Genomic DNA, 20,120 nt, shown 5'->3' on the forward strand with positions numbered 1-20,120 from the left:
GAGGCGGGTGTCCTGGTGACGGAGGATGCGGAGAAGGCAGAGCTAATGAATGCCTTCTTTGCTTCAGTCTTCAGTGCTAAGACTGGCCCTCAGGAATCCCAGGCCCTGGAGGTAAGAGAAGAAGCCTACAAAGAGGACGACTTTCCCTTGGTCGAGGAGGACTGTGTGAGGGATCGCTTAAGTGATCTGGATGTCCACAAATCCATGGGCCCCGATGGAATGCACCCACGAGTGCTGAGGGAGCTGGCGGATGTCATTGCTGAGCCACTCTCCATCATCTTTGAGAGGTCCTGGAGGACAGGAGAGGTGCCCGAGGACTGGAGAAAGGCCAATGTCACTCCAATCTTCAAAAAGGGCAAGAAGGAGGACCCAGGGAACTACAGGCCGGTCAGCCTCACCTCCATCCCGGGAAAGGTGATGGAGCAGCTTATCCTGGAGGCCATCATGAAGCAAGTGGAAGAAAAGAAGGTTATCAGGAGTAGTCAGCATGGATTCACCAAGGAGAAATCATGCCTGACCAATCTGATAGCTTTCTACGATGACATGACTGGCTGGGTAGACGAAGGGAGAGCCGTGGATGTTATCTACCTTGACTTCAGCAAGGCTTTCGACACAGTCTCCCATGATATCCTCCTAGGGAAGCTGAGGAAGTGTGGGCTGGATGAGTGGTCGGTGAAGTGGATAGAGAACTGGCTGAATGGCAGAACTCAGAGGGTTGTCATCAGCGGCGCTGAGTCTAGTTGGAGGCTGGTGACAAGTGGTGTCCCCCAGGGGTCAGTACTGGGCCCAGTCTTGTTTAACTTCTTCATCAACGACCTGGATGAAGAGTTAGAATGTACCCTCAGCAAGTTTGCTGACGACACCAAACTGGGAGGTGTGGTAGATACACCAGAAGGCTGTGCTGCCATTCAGCGTGACCTGGATAGGCTGGAAAGCTGGGCAGAGAGGAACCTGATGAGGTTCAACAAGGGCAAGTGCAGGGTCCTGCACCTGGGGAGGAACAACCTCATGCACCAGTACAGGCTTGGGGTGGACCTGCTGGAGAGCAGCTCTGTGGAGAGGGACCTGGGTGTCCTGGTGGACGACAGGTTAACCATGAGCCAGCAGTGTGCCCTGGCTGCCAAGAAAGCCAATGGGATCCTGAGGTGCATCAAGAAGAGTGTGGCCAGCAGGACAAGGGAGGTTCTCCTTCCCCTCTACACTGCCCTGGTGAGGCCTCATCTGGAGTACTGTGTCCAGTTCTGGGCTCCCCAGTTCAAGAAGGATGAAGAGCTACTGGAGAGAGTCCAGCGGAGGGCTACAAGGATGGTGAGGGGACTGGAGCATCTCCCCTACGAGGAGAGGTTGAGGGAACTGGGCTTGTTCAGCCTGAAGAAGAGAAGACTGCGAGGGGACCTTATAAATGCCTGCAAATATCTGAAGGGTGGGTGTCAGGAGGATGGGGCCAAGCTCTTTTCAGTGGTGCCCAGTGACAGGACAAGGGGCAATGGGCACAAACTGAGGCACAGGAAGTTCCGTCTGAACATGAGGAAGAACTTCTTCCCTCTGAGGGTGACGGAGCACTGGAACAGGCTGCCCAGGGAGGTTGTGGAGTCTCCTTCTCTGGAGATATTCAAGACCCGCCTGGACAAGATCCTGTGCAGCCTACTGTAGGTGACCCTGCTTCGGCAGGGGGGTTGGACTAGATGACCCACAGAGGTCCCTTCCAACCCCTACTATTCTGTGATTCTGTGATTCTGTGATACACTGAGAGCAAGAACTTGAGTGCTGATGATGGGCCATCAGCCTAGGTGGTCTTGATTTCTGTGGGTCAGTTTAGTGTAATCCTTCAGCAGATTTATTTTAAAGCAGCCCTTCTCAACATCTCAGTAGTCTTCTGTTATCATGACTGGTTAATCACCCATACATTAAGCTAAAAAGATAATTGGACTTCAAATACTGCGGCCTTCACTTTTAGGTTTAACAGAAAACTGAAAGAAATTTGCCTGCTAAATCTACTACTGTTTTTCAACAGGCAGTAACTAGCCACAGATTGTTGTGAAAAATCTGTAATGACTGACTGGGGATTTTACGTATCGGTATATAACTCTGTGCTATGAAAAATGCCACCAGATGTTCCTCGGGATGGACTGAAATGTAAAAATTCTCACCTTTGCTAGATAGCCATCACTGGTGTCTGTCAATGGCCAGAGCCTGAATAACCACACAAGCCCAAAAGCCAGAAAAGATTTGGTGGTAGTTGGAAACAGTTACACTTTGGTGTTGTAGAGATGTTCACTTCTTGTGCACAAGATTCATTGTGACTGGCCATGTGAAAGCACGTGATTCTCCAGTTAGGCTGGCACTGAAGCTACATGACATGAAGAACTGAAATTTTTAGGTTATTATTAGGTTTGCTGCATTGGATAAAAATGCAACTGACAAGTCCATAAACCTGACCCCATTGTCACATCAAAATCACTAGGATTTAGTTAGGCCATGTCAAATCTTCAGGTTAGTTTACCATAACAGAAGGTGTTTGCAACTGATTTAGCTGCACATACATTCTGTTAGCATATAGCATTCAGGTAACATATTTTCTAGTAGAAAGGTTTCTTTTGCATAGACTAACACATTTTAGTGGAAAGTAATTGGAACTTCTGATATCATCTTAATCACTCATCCATGTTTCCTATTATAGAGCAACAATTTATAAAATTTTAATATTATAAACTCAGTGAAAGTTTTAATTAAAGATCCCTTTTTGTTGCTATGAAAACAGTTTTGTTTTGTGACAGGAGAGAGATTTGGTTCAGAAAAGCTATTAACTTAGTGGCAACACTGGAAACACCAGAAGCTGTCAAGGAACAATTGAATTGATGTACTAGACCTTATCACAACACGTGAATAGTAGGGAAGCCTTTGTGAGTCTCCATGCTGTTCACAGCCCTTTCGAAGGGTAAACTTGACATTGAAAATAAGGAGCAAAGTTTCAGGACCTGCTCAAATGTACAGTGTCTTTAAGACCTTTCGTAAGTAATAAAACATAACTGCCTTTTATTGGGAAAAGAGGGTTTCTGATCGATGATGTTGCTTACTTGTGAACGAGCTGACAAAAAGAATCTCTGAAATCTATTGCAAGGAGAAACAGGTTGACAGGTATGTCCAACAGAAAAGATATTCCTTGAGAAAATGTATTTCTAAAATACAGAAAGTCTAAATTTGACTGTAACAGACTTCCCTGTGAGATCAGGAAACACATAATAGACTATGAAGCATCTTTTTCAGCTAGAAAGTGGAAATATTCACCTCCTTCAGAGTCACTATGAGAATAACCTCATTAATATCTGAACTGGAAGGCTCTCAGAGGAAAGTTGCTATGGGAATAAAATGTCAAATTTCAGTGGACCAAAGTGTTTTCTCCTACAGTAAAATTTACCAGACTGATCCTCAAGTGGAGGAAAATTCTTTAGATGATGTTGCCAACAAAATCCTCAGTAAGGCATCAGTCAATCGTAACCACGTGGAGGCTTCTATAATGCCAGACATGCCAGGGGGAAGCTAAGAAACCTCTGCTTTAGCCTTCTTTGGGTGGTGGCTCTGAGACCACTATTCTTACAGCGTAGGACTTCAGAAAATGAGTCTCAGTGCTATGTTAATGGAATATTAGGGAGCCATATGGACAGGGTTTTACCCAAAAGCCTAGACAAAGTACGAGTTGTTCTCCTCTTTTTCTTCTAAATTCAGAACCCATGAGATGAGGAGTCTGTCTCCAAAATTGGAACTGGAGGAATTATCTCTTCTATTTTTAACCACAACTACAAATGAAACACTGGGGGCAAGTAAGGACACTAAAGGGTCAGAAAGATTCAGATTTCAACTGGGATTGCCTCCCATTTAGTGTTTTTAAACCTAACCAACCCCATGGGCTTCAAATGAATGACGCCAGTTCTAACTTGCAGCAGAAGTGTGCCTAAAGTGCAGAGAATTAGGCTGGTTTTTCATTTGTCATTGTAAGATTAAAGCACATCAGTTTGATAGCAGTGATGTTCCCCAGGAAAAACCTTTCAAAAGAAGCAAGCAAACCTGCGTGTTATAAATGTGGCTGTCCAGGTCTGGCTTATCTTCTGGGATTTGAAAATAGTATCAAAGTTGCACGGACTTCAAGAACTTTTAAGGGTCATTTCTGCAGATGTCCAGGCATTTATGTCTCGTGGCTCTTACTTATCAAAAAAGTCACATACATCAACTTGGAAAACAACTTGTATCTCCAGGGCTCTGAGGGCACTAACTTGCCTTGCTGGCTATGACAAGCTTCTCCTGCCCTACCACCACCACGGTGCCCAAGGGCTCAGGAGCCCCATTGCAGCCCAGGCCTCGACCAGGCCACTACAAAACAAGCTGTGTGAGAAAGAGCCGCGAGGAGCCTGGTGGGGACCTGCCAAGGCTTTGCTGAGCTGCACTTCAGCCCAGTCCTCACCCAAGTTAGACTGCAGTTATGTCTGTGCCTGGTCATGCACCCCAGCTACCCTCTGGACCTTGGCTGACCGCAGTTGCTGTCTCCAGCCTGCTCTGAAAGACTGCCTTGGGGACGGGCAGCTGCACCCTGCCTGCTGCTGCTGCACAGTGGCATTCCCAGAGCTACACCCTCGGCCGTGGTTTTATGGCAGTGGGAGCCGACTGTAAGGTTGCACAGCAGTAGCTGATTGGAAATGGGAAAAGCTGCCTCTCACCGTGGAAAAAGGCAGTACTTCATTAAATTAGCAGCACATATAGTGAGTACGTTTAAGTAACAGCACTCCAGTACAGAAGAGTTAAAGAAAATTGCAGGTATTCCGTTACTGCCTGACCACAAAGAAGCACCTGAAAGTCCAGCAGAAGCTAGATGCCTCTTCTACTACCCAGATTGCCATCGACTGTTTAAATCAAACAACTTACTTTTACGAGGGCTGGCCTCCTCCATTAACCCCATCTTTTAGCCCACCCACAGTTCCATCGATCCTCCACAAATAAATGACTTTCACTGTGTACGTCAGCATTCAGGTTGCATCTTACTCATAGGTCTTGTACATTTTTAAAACTAAGTTATATTTCTAAAAAAATAAAGTGCATTTGAGGGATGGAACCTCATATACAAACTTTTGAGGTTCCAGAGGGACTGACCTGAATCTAACTTTACAGATCCATTTCTCTGAGTTTTCTGGAGGCAAAAAGGGGTTTCTTTCTGATTCTAGTTAGGATGCTTATTATTTCATGGTGTGAATCATTTAATTTCATAAGAATCATTTTGCTTGGTCTGCCATTTTGGAGTAAAAGCAGGTCTCCCAAAGGTTTTCTTACCTACATGTTCAAGACCAAACTTCTGTTGATCCAACATGATCAATTTTTCCCAACTTCATTTGAAGCAATAGCCTCAGTTATTAGTTAACTTTAAAACACCTATCTATTTTGATACTTCATTTTTTGTGACTGTTTTCCTTCAGGACACCTAGAAAGGGTGGAAAAAGACCTGATAGTAACAGCTATATTTAATTCATAAAGAACTTGTGGAATTTCAGTGCAACTCAAATTTCTTCATCTCAAGGTTTACAGATAAATGTTTAATGATGGAACTGGTAGTTTTGGTACCAAGATTGGAAAAGATGGGCTGACTGCTGTGCGCACAATGACCACCTAATTGCAAAAGTTTTTTTTACTTGGAGCTGATGATTTATTCTCTGATCAGTGCACTACTTGCCTCTGGGAAATCCTTCCAGTGATGAAGTAAAGATAGTTTCAACTTGATAAAAGTATGCTTATTTACACACCACAAGCAATTACACTAAAGCTGATAGGACCATGCATTGCTGAAAACAGTAGATAAGAACAAGAAAATTAGGGCCTTTGCCTTATCTATCCACTGTGAAGATTAGGAGTGAAACATAGACAATTTAAAGCAAAGCAAACATAGGTACTCTCACAAAAAAAACCAAACCCACCTCATCTCCACTCCCAGGCTTTCATGTCAGCTGGGGGAACATTTCATGAGATTGAGGGAAGGAGGAGGACATCAGACCAGCCACTGTTCCCAGATTATGGCTGGGGGTTGGCATTAACAGCAGAAAGTCAGTAGACTTTCTAAGCCACATATTAATTTATAAAGATTTACCTTACATCAAGAATAAATAAAAAGATTCATCTGATGTAGAGGGTGTGTAGCTGACAGATATTAATGGAAAGAACATAACTTCTAATTTTAACAACAGAAGTTATCAGCTGCAAAGCACAAACAAACAGTGAACTGCAGAGGATAAAATTGCTTAGTGTAGCAGAGGGTTTGTTAGTCTTAATGCCTGAAACATTCGATGGTATTAAATGTGCTTATACCAATTTTGTATAGTCACAGAAATAGCATCTCAAAGAAGTTTAATTATAGATGTTAGACGAAAATAATGAATATTAGTGACTCAGTTCTAGAGTTCCCTACCACACACACTGGGTTTATTTTCATGAGAGTAAAGTACACATAGAAATATCTGTGTATATATACAGAGAAAGAAAGAGAGAGAGTATTCTCCAAAAATATGTGTGTATCTGTATTACATTTTCCTAACCAGGATAAAATGGTAAATCAGTAGATCAGAACTTCCTCCGGCTGTTTATGAAAGGAACATTAAACTGTTTCTACACAATACAGAATGGAAAACCTTAAAAATAGAAAAAAAATAAAAGTTTATTTCCCACCAGCAGGTCTCTTTTTTTTGTTGTTGTTATGTTTATCAACAAATACAGGTGGAAAAAGGACTGGAAGTCAGCTTAACATCACTAAAGAAGAAACATATTGCATAACATAGTAGTCAGCAGTCTGTCCTGGGTGGTCTGCTGGGCTGTATTTTTCTTTTCCAAATTAGAATGTACCATTGCAGGAAGTTCTTTGCAACATCCAGCATATCCCGTCACTCAAAACATCAGGATGTCACTGATCCACATGTCTGTGAATCAAAAGTTGTATATGATCTACCTAGCAGAGGAAGGTTATACGGCTGAGAGCTGATCCTGTAGTTACTCATTAGCATTTGTGTGCCCAGGGAAGAATTCAATATTCTCTGCATCTCACTAGAAACAATGAGAACACCGAATGCCACAAGCGGTATCTTTTCTCTGTAAAGGTACAGCAACTACACTGAAAGGGTCACTTAATATTAACACATTTAAAATCCATGCCTGTGCTCTGTGAGATAGACTGAGGGCTTCTGGCTTAAGAGAACTGAAGGTCTGAAGTCAGGGCAGCACTCAGCATAAGTGCTTCAAACCGCTGAAGACATGGCATTTCTTCATCACCTTGTATTGCTTAATCTTTCCCAAACAGCAGACATAACCTCTCCTCAGTCTCAGAAAAACCTTGTGAAAAGCCATTCAGAGAGCAGGTGCTATCCTAGCAACAGCTAGAATTTACCTAGCCACCAGACAAACTCCACTTGCACATCCTGCCTCCCACAGCCAACGGTTACCACTGCCCGGGCAGCCATTCTCTAGCTGCTCTCTTCTCCTGTTCATCAACAGCGAGCTCCCTAACTCCAAAAGAACAAGGATTGCCCTGCTGCAAGTTTGGATCAACAGGAAGAGTTCTCTGCTCTATGACTCCTTTCCAGCAAAATCTCACAGCACGTCATGGTGACATTTTTGTTTAACAGATCAAGGGATCCTGCAAAAAAGTCTTTCAACACTGGGATTTTTGCAGAGAATTTCACACTAAAAAAGTATTTCTCTTTCTCCTGTATTTTTATCTGCTATTATTATTTGCACAGTAAAACAACGTAGTTTAATAGTGTAGCTTAAAACCTTAAGCAAGAGATCTCAATGACATGTCACTGGGCTAGCAAAGAGCTGGAAATAATGGCATAATTGGCGTGCTGTTCCTGAAAAATCACATGCCAAGGCTGGCAGAGAAGAGTCTTATGAAGCTGCAGAAGACTTCTGGCTAGTCTGTTCCTCCCATTACATCCAAACCAGTCTCAGTAAAGGCTAACTTTGTTTCGTAGCGATGCCCTACACATAAGAGTGTGTTGTTTTCTCTGTGGTCTTCATAGGCTAAATCCATCAAATATGAAGCTGGACTTAAAACAATAACTTTTTGCTGCTTCTCAGAAAGGAACTTTTGATCAGCTCTTGTTCTTTGACTTCAAGGTCTGTGTAGCAGATCACGGTGCCTAAGATGTGATATTGCACCAAAAGAGTTTGCAGGCTTTACAGCTTGGACAAAGATTTATCTAAATCTAACCTCAAAAGGCATAAAAACAGTCCTCATAACATAATGTGAAAACAATCCAGGGGGAAGCGGAAGATGGTTTCAGAAATGCATGAAGGACGCTTAGGAGGCTGATGGTGATTTAGTGATTATATTGCATCTCTGTTTTAACAGGGTGGCTAAGAACAGTTTTCATCACTCATCAAGGGAGGCAGAACAATATCAAAAGGAAATAATAATTACTGGAAGGATTAACTCAGTTTGTATTTTTAGATCTTAAATAAGGAACAGCAGGTGTTCCCTTATCACTGCAAACGTAGGAAAAAGAAGGAAAATATTTTTTGTCCATTGCCATATACCACCCCGTGGTATATTTTTCTTATTTCATACAACAGTCTTTCTTATGCAGAACAGTGTTAGCAATACTATGACAAAGCCAGTACTCTATTTCATTCGCTATCAAACCAAGCTAAAAATGACTGGGCAGAAAAGGACATCAGCTATAGAATTCATCTAAAAGTTTCCAAACTTCAAAGAACTGTAATTAAAATAAGCTCTGAAAGAAAGAGAGAAAATGAGAAAGTGGAAATAAACTCAAAAGCAAGAAAATATTGCCAGATAGAAGTAGGAGGCTAAAAAGCACAAACTTTTATATTACAATATGATATTATGAAGAAAATTTTTATGAAGATATAAAATTTGTGAAATAAGTTTCAGATTCATCAACTATGTTTAGTTATCATTAAAGCCTTAAAAACCTTTATAATAGGCTGCCACCAACTCTAGTAAAGCTTCTAAGAAGGGTTCCTTCAATTTAAAAGGAAAATGCCTTTGTCTCAATTATGGAATGCATGAAAGTAACTTACATGTCTATATTACAGAATCACAGAATCACAGAATAGTAGGGGTGGGAAGGGACCTCTGTGGGTCATCTAGTCCAACCATCCTGCTGAAGCAGGGTCACCTACAGCAGGCTGCACAGGACCTTGTCCAGGCGGGTCTTGAATATCTCCAGAGAAGGAGACTCCACAACCTCCCTGGGCAGCCTGTTCCAGTGCTCCGTCACCTCAGAGGGAAGAAGTTCTTCCTCATGTTCAGACGGAACTTCCTGTGCCTCAGTTTGTGCCCATTGCCCCTTGTCCTGTCACTGGGCACCACTGAAAAGAGCTTGGCCCCATCCTCCTGACACCCACCCTTCAGATATTTATAAGCATTTCTTAGGTCCGCTCGCAGCCTTCTCTTCTTCAGGCTGAACAAGCCCAGCTCCCTCAGCCTTTCCTCGTAGGGGAGATGTTCCAGTCCCCTCATCATCATTGTAGCCCTCCGCTGGACTCTCTCCAGTAGCTCTTCATCTTTCTTGAGCTGGGGAGCCCAGAACTGGACACAGTACTCCAGATGGGGCCTCACCAGGGCAGTGTAGAGGGGAAGGAGAACCTCCCTTGTCCTGCTGGCCACACTCTTCTTGATGCACACCAGGATTCCATTTGCTTTCTTGGCAGCCAGGGCACACTGCTGGCTTATGGTTAACCTGTTTTCCACCAGGACATCCAGGTCCCTCTCCGCAGAGCTGCACTCCAGCAGGTCCATCCCAAGCCTGTACTGGTGCACTTAATAATCATGTCAGAAAATAGAGTACAACATTTCTAATAAAAGTATTATATAATTTGATACTCTTGTGTCAAAAACTATGACAGAGACCATAGAAAAGGAGTGTAGGAGAAAGACTGATTATAGACAGAAAGAATTTTATGTTAGTGATAGCAGAAACTAATCACATGCAAAACTGATAAAAAGAACCCTGATAAACTGAATACAAGTGAAACAAATTGAAAAGTCCAGTGAGCTTTCCTTGGTTGCATACTGCTAGGTTTAGTGACAGATAAAGAACGCTGGATTGGAAAACACAGAAAGTTGACAGCCTCTAGAACCAAGGAAGTGATTTAAGAAGAGACATCAGATTTTTACAAACATTTTTTACAGAGTTCAGATATCCAGTGGTTAAAAACAACCTGTCCAATTGCTTAGTAAATCCTGGCCCCAGCCTGTCCATTCAGATTGTTTCATTTACTTATGAAAATATACAAGCTGATAAGCGTCAATGTGGAAATTAAGGGAGCTAAAGATGAGGTCAAACTGATCAGGTGAGAGATGATTACAGTGTAAACAAATCGTCCGCTTATTGGGGTGGAAAACTACTTATTTGGGAAAGGAAGGAAGAAAGTCCTCGTTTCTGTGACACAGAAGTACACTCCTACTCCTGTCCCTTGTTGCAGGACATGTCAGGTGAATGCTGCCTAAGGGAATAGGCCAGTATATAACACCAAGGTTTTCCTGAGGAGAGCCTGAACACTGGTCACATGCTGAAATTTCATTATATTTGTCAGATTCTGGTAGGCGAGGAATCTGAAAGGGAAAGCCTGGTAGTACTCACCAGTGAAGCAACAGGCACCTTCGGTCTTACCTCTCTTCTCCAGAAATTTGTGTTATATAAAGGTATAGTAACAGTATCTATCAAAAAAAATCTTTGCATTGAGGAAGTACAATAAAAGTCCACCTACTACATACTCCAAAACATTAGAAAAAGAAGAGTAAGAACTTCAAGGGTACAGTATAATGTTATACTGCATACACATGATGTATAATTTATACAGTATGATGTTGTTTTCTAACAGTTTAAAATGAAGTCAAAGGATGTTCCATGTGATATAGTGTTAAGATAATTTCTAGGGCCTGATAAATACATTAACACTCAACCTGCTCAGGTACTGAGATGGCGTAGGCATCTTGGGCCACATCAGTGCTCATCTGCGGATACTGTGAGATGTGAACAGGCATTTCTGATAAAGTAAGTAGTTTCTTCGGATCAAATGCAGACAAATAAAAGCCAGTATTATTCTTCATAACAGTTAATATATGAAAGACTGAACCGCAGAGAGCAAACCAGCTTTGTTCTTCTTTAACCAAAGGAGAAAAAAATCCAGGCATTTGTTCTGTTTCTGCAAACAACCTGTATTTGTTATTCACGCGAAATTGTGATTGAGTCCAAGGAAACTCAGAATATGATTTAGTTGAGAAAACAACATTTCTTGCTAGCACAAATTTTTGATCTTTTCAGAATAATAATCTTTTGCTTTTTCCTGTTGCAGGGAAGCCTACATATACACGTCTAGATAGTGTTCACAAGTAGAATAGTAAATTCAGCAACAGCTCAACATAGGCTTACATTAGGCAGTAAGTAATGTAGTTTAAGGTAATTGATTTAACTAGTTCATGAAATTAAGCAGAACTGTGCCCAAGAGAGATCAGGTCCCCTGATGTGCACACTGCTTACTACTGCTGCTCATCCTCCTCCACAAAGTCCTTGCCTCTCCTGCTAAGTTTGGTGGATGTCTTTTTGTCCCTTCCCCTCACATGTTTTAATATGATAGGATACTGTGGAGCTCCACTACCAGGCTGAACTTGAAGTTATTGTTTTCCTTTCAATATCCTCTCAGAAATTTTTGATTTATGTTTATTGATCTCAGTAGCAACCTTTTCTCTTCCATACCTTTCCCATGATCTCAGCATTGGCTCACTCCAGCTAAGTCAAAACACCCTGAAACCTCCAAAATGAATTTGATAATCTTTTCCTCTTTTCTGCCCTTCAGTGCTTGGTCCCAGGTGTCACTGCCCACTAGGTTTAGCACCAGGAAAGGTTCTGCTTCTGCTTTCCCAGCCTTGCTGTTTAGTGAGGAAGCTAGAAAACAGTAAGAGTCTTGTGCTTGGGCAGCGAGAACCCTGCCTTTCTCGTTCTTATGCCTGCATTCAGAAGAAAATGTACAAAGACAGTTCTGGTAGGATAGGACTTACTTTCTTTGAGTATCTATGAGCAAGATCATAATTCCTTACTATTTTTTCTTCCAGAGATTTTCTCAGTCATTCTCTAATCCAGTCAGGTGCAACACCTCATTCCAGGCTGAACTTCCTCCATTCACTGGATGGCATATTACTTAAGGTTCACAAAAAACTGCTTTCCCACATGACTGCTGGCTTTGTAACCACATCCACAACAACGAATTCTTCCACTTTCATGCCAGGTGCTACCAATGACACAGTGGATGTCACACTGGAGCCCAAGGGGTTGAAATAGAGCTGTTCCCATTGTTCTATGGGAAGGTGTCAGACGGGAGTGAGTGCAACCAGCCTCATGATCAGAAGTGAAAGGCTGATCTTGTGAACTCTACTGGAAGTGAAGCCAATACTGAGGAGTAGAATCAGTGTAATATCTCTGTACATTTGAACACCATTTGTCCATGGCAAAACCAAGCGTTTGTGTTTGCTTTTCAGTGTGCTCCTTCTTCCACCATTCAGCTTCTCCAGTCCTTCAGAACCCAGCTGTCTGAAAGCCTACTCTTCTGGCAGAGAAAACCACAGCAGCACAGCTGAAGAAGCAGAGCCTTACCTTTCCACTGCGAGAAACATCTGTGTGTAGGAATGGGAGAGAATTTATGAATTTGTAAAGGAGTGATTGCAAAAGAAACGGTGTTGAGATCTAGACAACAATCTTGTTTTCTCACAGTTTATTCCACTTTCAGAGTTTTCCCTGATCTTGGATAGGAGTCTCTATGCTTATCTTGCTTGATGCTTGGTTAGCTTTGAATTATCTCTACTTAGTTACCCAAAAAGCCTACCTTGACATACAGGCACACCACAAAACACACATAGCAACATGGGTAGAATGTTACCTCTTCTGAGCACTTACACTTCCTAGACAACAAGCCCCCAAGAAATTCCTTAATACTCTTAGAGGTAGGTGTCATGCCAACCACTTGTGTAAATTCTGGAACGCTACAAAAGCAGCAGCAAAGACTTAAATTATGCCTTTTGTTTAAGACAGAGGACCTGACAAGGACGTTTCCACCAAAGCAGAAAATCAGATCTTGGAACTGTAGAAAATATTTTTAGGAAGGAACTTGAAAATTCATCTGGTCCATCTCTAAGCCATTGTTGGCAGAGATTTTGTTGAATCTGGTTGATGGTAAAGTAAAATAAAATTGGTGAATACTTTAGCTGTTCCCTGAAAGAGTCTTGGTTCTAATCCTGACAGTGCGAGGTAAATCAGACATCATATAATATTTTTAAGATAGTCAAGTGGAAGAGCAGAGATGCAGCTCATTTTAGGGAGCAAGAAGCAAAGATGGAAATGCCAGATTCATCCTACTTTTCTTCAGAGTACCCTGTAGAAAAGAGCAACCCATGATCTAATACTAAACTTCACCTATGATTATCATTTAGTGTCTGAAGAAGTTCACATTATTTGTATACATTGTATCAAAGCTTTAAAAAGATGGTGTCAGGAAGATAATGGCTGATGGTGGTTGCAATGCCATGATACTCCTTCAGAATCTCCTTTGCCGCAGACCATGCAAACCCTTGACAACAGTTTGGCAGTTGGCACCTCTGTGAGTGCCTGGAATTATCATATTGTTCTTCTGTGCTCCCCTTGCTTTCTATATTCTCCTGTTGTGTCATACCGTCCTGTAACTGCAAGCTCGACACCAATCATTGTTTTGTTCTGTGCTTGTACAGAGAGTAGCGTTAGGGCTTCTGAAATGTATTGCACTACAGACAATGATGTCTAAAGTTCAATAAATGGAAAATAAAGCTGTATATAAGTCAACATGGTCATAAGGCATAAAATAAAAAAATCCAATGGTTTGGACCTTATTTGTCTAAAACCTTGATAACCAGCATAAAATAACGCCCTTAACAACCATGTTTTATGCATTTTTTTGACAAAGACCTTCCTGAGATCATTTTTAGGTCACAATGTGGTATTCCTACCCAATCCAGTTCTAAAAGGGAACTGGAATACTCATCTTTGTGAAGGAAAAAGTAAAATGCTACTTAACCCACCACAGAAATTGCATGATAAACCAAAAATCCAGCAGAAATATTAATCCCATCCTGTATATATTACTTTCACAAACATAAGGTGTTTATATTCTAAACTGTTTATTTAACTGTTCTGTAGGACTATACTTTATAAAACAATTAGTTTGAAAAGTATGTTATTAGCCTCGTTATTCAAGCTTTTTGCAGTTGTTACATGAGTGCCTCAGACATTATCCATTACAGCTTCGTGGCGGTAGGCTGATGAGAACCATCATATCACTGACAATAACTGGACACTGCATACTCTGTTCTGAATTTGACTCATTTTGACATTTAACCATTGCTTTAAATTGGTTCCAAGTTTCCCTATGTTGCTTTTATAGGTCTCCAGTTTCCACTGCACTTTCAGCCATTTGGCTCATTTTAGCTACCTGGACCGTATTAATTGTAGGCCTTTTTGTTAGGCTCTGTACCTATTTTTTGTGCTGATGGTACAAGATGGTCTTTTCAGCAGCTGGTCATTTAATAAGGACTTTTTCTGCAACTCATCAACAACTTAAAATTCTTCATTTAAGCAGAAGGTTTAAATGGGAAGAGGTAGAGGAGAAGTAGAAATCAATTTAAATTACAACTTAGAATTTAAAGTTTAACTCCAGAGGATGGATGCTATATTCTCCAGTACTTAAGACTTTCCCTGAGCTCTGTAGCTATGACACTACAGCAGAATGAAGTCTTATGACTCAGGCAAAGCAGTGGGACTTCAGCACTTGCTTGACATTAAATAGATACATAAACACTACAGTGAATCAGGGACTGTCCATGTAGAAATAAGCCAAGGCATGTTGCTATGCCTCATTTCCCTCATACAAGACTGCAGTACTTAGGCACAGCATGTCACGCTGACCTCCGCAAAGGAGTGTTCAAGCTTTAGAGCTTCAAGACGCTCAGTGAAAAGTTCTTTGTAAATATGTGATTGCTTTAAATGTAGTCACGTACTATAAAAATGAAAGCAAGCTCTTAAGAAGTCCAGTGCACTTGTTTCCACAAGTGAATGTAGCAAAACTGACTTTTAAACCCCCAAATAATGAAATACAACTGCCATATCACTTCACAGGACCAACTTGTAGCCTCCAACAGTTTTGTTTCTTATCTTTTCCTCTGTATCTTCCACCACAATATACACAAATATGTTATTACAGTTAGGTGCTAGTAACACCTCTCCTGAGTCAGCTCTTTTCTTAATGACTCTTTTCTACTCTTTCACTTTCATCTATTAAATATAATTGAAGTTTTAACTGGGCATGGTCAAGCAAATCCAGCATGAAAGATACTCTTTACCATCAACAGGCTATTGCTAACATATTTTTTACTTACGATATTTACTGCGAATTTGTAAATATCGTTTGCCAATGGTGAATATTCCTCTCACCCTTCTATTGTACTTCTTGTGAACTTACTACTTTTTGTGAAGAGCTCAACATGAGGAAAGATGTACTCCTTTGCTCTCCTGATATTAGTACCGGATACGCGTATTCAGGAGAGGATCGTTGCTATGAGAATGGGAAACAGTCAAGGTAAAGAGAGTCAGTGTTCCTTGGCTTCAGCAGTATTAACCAAAATGAAACTGTTTTCCTTTTACCTGAGTGCTGAATTAATTACACAATTAGTGTACTATGTAGACTGATAACACTTTCTAAATGTCTGAAAAAATGTTATAGTTTCGTGTCATTACAGTATCTAGCTTTGATTAGAGGTAACGATGCTGCTACACCAGACCTAGGTGTCTATCCAACCTATACAGCAATAAAAATGAAGAAATGAAACATATTTTTCCATTGAGCTTCTTTAACCGGAGTATAAGCTCTAGGCAGAAAAAGGACTTTGTTCACTGAATTTTCCTAGCTGTTGTTTTGCTCTAATCTAGGCTAAGAAAAAAAAAATCAGTTAAATACAGCATGGGTTTGCCAGAAGTTGTTTGCGTGAGGGCAACCAGATACTTGTCTTTGATGAGAAACTTATTTTGTAGATGGTAGAGTTGGCTTAGATTTCATTTTTCTCAATTTCTTTGAAGTGATATACAAGAAAATACAAGCAAAGATGAACAAGGTGAAGATTAACCGGCAAAATTCAAGGTGGGTAACACAGGAAAAAATGTTCTTTTGAAATGGGAATTATAGGCTGCTGGGGGTTAACAGCAAAGGACAAGGAGTCTGGAAATGATCCAGCTGAATATCTACACAAAATATTCAGTGGACTTGATAATTGGCACAGAGCTGATGAGAGTGGTGACAATACAAAACACTGGTAAAATAATGGAGAATCAGAGCACCACAAAGAAAGAAGTGGGTGATCATCTTTGAGAATACAAATAACAGAAATGGACCAAAATTCAGTCATGCAAAATGCAAGGTCATGTGCATGGGAACACCAAAAATTTCTGCTGTAGATTGGAGCTCATCAGTGGAAATTACTGAACAGGGCACCAGCGGGCTATCATCACAGGGTGACTGAGCTACCCACATGGTAGTCCATGAAAAGGGCATATGTATTTATAGGTTGTACCAGGAAAGTTATTTCCAGTAGAGTTTGTGTGTTTCCAGCACAAGGTCCTGGTGAACACTCTCCTGCAATTCTGTGTATAATTTAGGTTATCTGTCTGCAACCAAGACAAGTTCAAATGCATGCAGGTGGGGGGCACAGGAGATGAAAAAACAGTGGAAATAAAAGAAAACTGGATGAGATTTTCTTACAAAACAAAGAGAGGGGACATTTTTGCTGTCTATCAATGCACTGGAGTAATCATGGAGGGTGGAGAGCTGTCCAAGCTAACAAAAAAGTTGAAATAAACATAAATCTTATAAATAGGTTAAGAATCAGTTAATCAGTAAAACAGATGTTTCTAAACATTAAAAGAGTGAAGTTCTGGAAGATCCTTCTAGCAAAAATAGAACATAGAGAACAAATATAGCTAGTTTAAAAACGGTGTTTATTATGGCCTTTAAAAAGATCAGTGTATGACAATGATGTGTTATGTTGTCTGTGATAATTGGGGATTTACAGTACGTAGACCAGTCTTCTGGCTGGATCATTTTTTATTATCTTAAGCATGGTGGGGAGTCTACATACAACCTATGTTTTTTAGATCTACTCAATGGATCAACACCTATTCTCATTAGACAGAAAGCATGAGTGGTAACTCGAGAACAGACACTCTGTAGGCTTGCCAGGCAGTACCCGGGTGCTCTTCACGTACTGTTTCCCTATATATGTCCTTGTTCAGTGCTACACTGAATAAGTAACTTTTTCCATGACTTACAAATAACAATAAATGTTTTTAAACCTCTTCCTCCGAAATTCTTGTTTTATTCTTTGTCCATCATTAACATGTACGAACATAAAATGACACTACTTTTCTCTGCTCGTTTTTCTCATTTTGAGGCAGCTGTGACATTACACACAATACACAAAATAGCTTAGCTTCTACTGTGCCTACATATTCATATACAACTCATTTATTCCAGTTCTCTTTGAATTGATAAGCATTGTCATTCTTGAGCAAAATCATACCATTCAAGAAACAAATCTATTTTCTCTTGCTATACTTTCTCTGCTGCTTTTTTTTTTTTAATTTCATATTGAGTCCAATATTGTGGAAAACAGTGACTCTTGTAGCCACTAGTGGGAATACGAAATACAGCTTGATTTTGGATTAAACCTTGCGAGACACGTTTTCAAAGAGGAGATATTCTCCTATGTTATTTAGGTACTTGGGGAAAATGCCATCCTGAATAATAAGTTGTATGTAGTATAGGAAATAGGTTATTGCTTCAAAAGCAATGGACTCTTCTGAACTAGATGGTTGTGCTAAGCATAATCTCTTAAGAAGAAAAAAAAATACTATATTAGGAACATTCATAATGGGAAAAGAACCAGAACAAAACAAACAAACAAAAAAAACCCCAGGCAAAGAATAAATAATGACCTAATAGAAATCCATAAATACTTTCTGTGCTTTTTTAATTAGGTGTTAATAACAGCTGCATTACAGAAATATTTTCCTGAAGGAAAAAGAACGAAGTGGCATGAAGTCTTCTCTGCAGTAATTTACTACTGAACTTTGTTCATCGTGTTAAAAAAACAACCACAGCCTTGTCTCAAGGAAAAAGAAATAAAAACAAAAGTGATAAAATTAATGGAAACTGCTAACTCAAGAAGGCTCAATCAAAAGTCTGACAAAGGCAAAGGCATGGCTATTTTTTTACCTTAGGCTGTCTAGAGAAGATTAACACTATGCTTTCACTCCTGGTATTTCTTGATGAGTTACCTCAAGGTTTACAAGACTAATTGCACATGATCAAGATTTTACCCGGGGGGTGAGAGGTGCGGAGTGTGGGGAGGTTCTTTCTCTCTCACTTGTTTACAAAGCATGACCTATGGTAAATGACTGAAATCTCATATCACTACAAGAAAATCACAGCTATGGCACCACAATACACAAATAGTAAATAATCTGTCCCATTCTCCATGCAAACAATGGAGTCTTGTAAACCAAACTTCATCAAATACCTCTTCAAGCTTTGTGAAGGAATAGGGAATAATTGTGTCTTAAAAACAATTAAATGTGTATTCACCCTTTTAAGCACTTCACATGCATGCAATATATTTCCTCCCTATTATCAAAACAATAAAAGCATCTCCATGTGTTCTGAACATATAGAGAAGAGCACACATGCTTTTGGTTTGTTGTGAACCTCAGAAAGCCAAAACGATGTGATAGTCTATAGAGACACATTCACCTCCTAATAAAAGATATTGGGAACTACTGTGAAAGGAATATACTTAAAATTAAGCATCAATCATCCAGATAGGCAACAGCAACTATCCCATAAGTAACACTAAAAACACTTCTAGTGATGATATACAAATATCTGCTTCCTAAGGGTGCAGTGTTCTCTTTGCCTCAAAAGCCAAAGTTACTATAAATGAAACACAGTCACATAATTCCAGTTAAATATGGTCTACATAGGAAAATGAGGTGGAGATGCATAAATAGTGAAGAAACACCGTATTTCATGCAAACTTTTCCATTGCCTTCTAAAAACTTCAAGTGACACATTTTTTCAGGGTGCATTACCTAGGCAGGGAGAAAAATCTCCGAGTAACAGAACAAGCTAAAAAAAAAAAAAGTTTCAGAAAGTAAAGGTGCTGTCACAAGTCCACCGACTGCGAGAGACACCGCCGTTGACACGGGCAGGTGGGCAAAGAGTCAGCCGTAAAGAAGACAAAGCAGCCGGCATCCGCCTCCGAAACGACGCCCGCTCGCCGGCGCGCCCGCGGCGGCACCCGCCATGTGCTCACACCCCCGGGACGAGCTCGGCCAGCAGCGCGTACCCACGCACCCGCTCCGCACGGCCGGGCCAAGGCGGGCTCGCCCTCCCCGTGCCCCGGGCGGCTCGCCCAGCGGCCGGCAGCCCGCTGCGGGACCGGCTCCGCGCTGCTCCCCGGGGGGAGCCGGGCGCCGGCCGGGGCGGAGGCTGCTGCCCTGCCGGCGGCCGGCGGGCGCGGTACCGCGGACAGCTCCGCACTCACCGTCCTCGTTCTCGTCGAAGACGGGCGCGCGGTGGGAGTGGCTGCCCCCCATGTCACTCCGCGGCCGGTTCCGCATCCCCCGCCGCCGGGCACCCCGGCGCCGGGGCAGCTGCCCGCCCGCCCCCGCCTCCCCGGCCCCGGCCCCGGGCCGGAGCCTCAGCGGGGCTAGCAGTCACCGTGCGACATGAAAGCGATCCGCCCGCCCCCGGCAGCGATCGCTGCTGGCTGGCGCGCACTGACTCGGCCGGTCTCTCATCGCGGAGGGGCAGGGGAGGGAGGGAGCGGGGGGAGGAGTGAAGGGGGGAGGGAGGAGGCGGAGGTCCTGCTGCTGGTGGCTGTCGGCGAGCGGTAAAAGCTGGATCCACCTGGATCCTCGCGGATCCTCCCCGCGCTTTTCCTCCTCCCGGACCTCCGCCGGGGAGCGGGCAGCCCCCGCTCCCGCCCCGGCAGC

The 20,120-nt window shown here is 42.0% G+C and overlaps 1 protein-coding gene across 2 annotated transcripts in view; it reads right to left on the minus strand.

The window, feature by feature from the left end:
- STK32B (serine/threonine kinase 32B) overlaps positions 1-19,764 on the minus strand; it is a 186,113-nt gene extending 166,349 nt beyond the window's left edge. For both annotated transcript variants that reach the window (XM_075422154.1, XM_075422155.1), the window contains exon 1: positions 19,670-19,764. In XM_075422154.1, the coding sequence (XP_075278269.1) occupies positions 19,670-19,745 (76 nt within the window). In that variant the 5' untranslated portion in view covers positions 19,746-19,764. The remainder of the gene's footprint in view (positions 1-19,669) is intronic.
- Between the last annotated feature and the right edge of the window lie 356 nt (positions 19,765-20,120).

This window comes from Opisthocomus hoazin, chromosome 5, assembly GCF_030867145.1.
Source record: "Opisthocomus hoazin isolate bOpiHoa1 chromosome 5, bOpiHoa1.hap1, whole genome shotgun sequence".
NCBI classification, from domain to species: Eukaryota; Metazoa; Chordata; class Aves; order Opisthocomiformes; family Opisthocomidae; genus Opisthocomus; species Opisthocomus hoazin.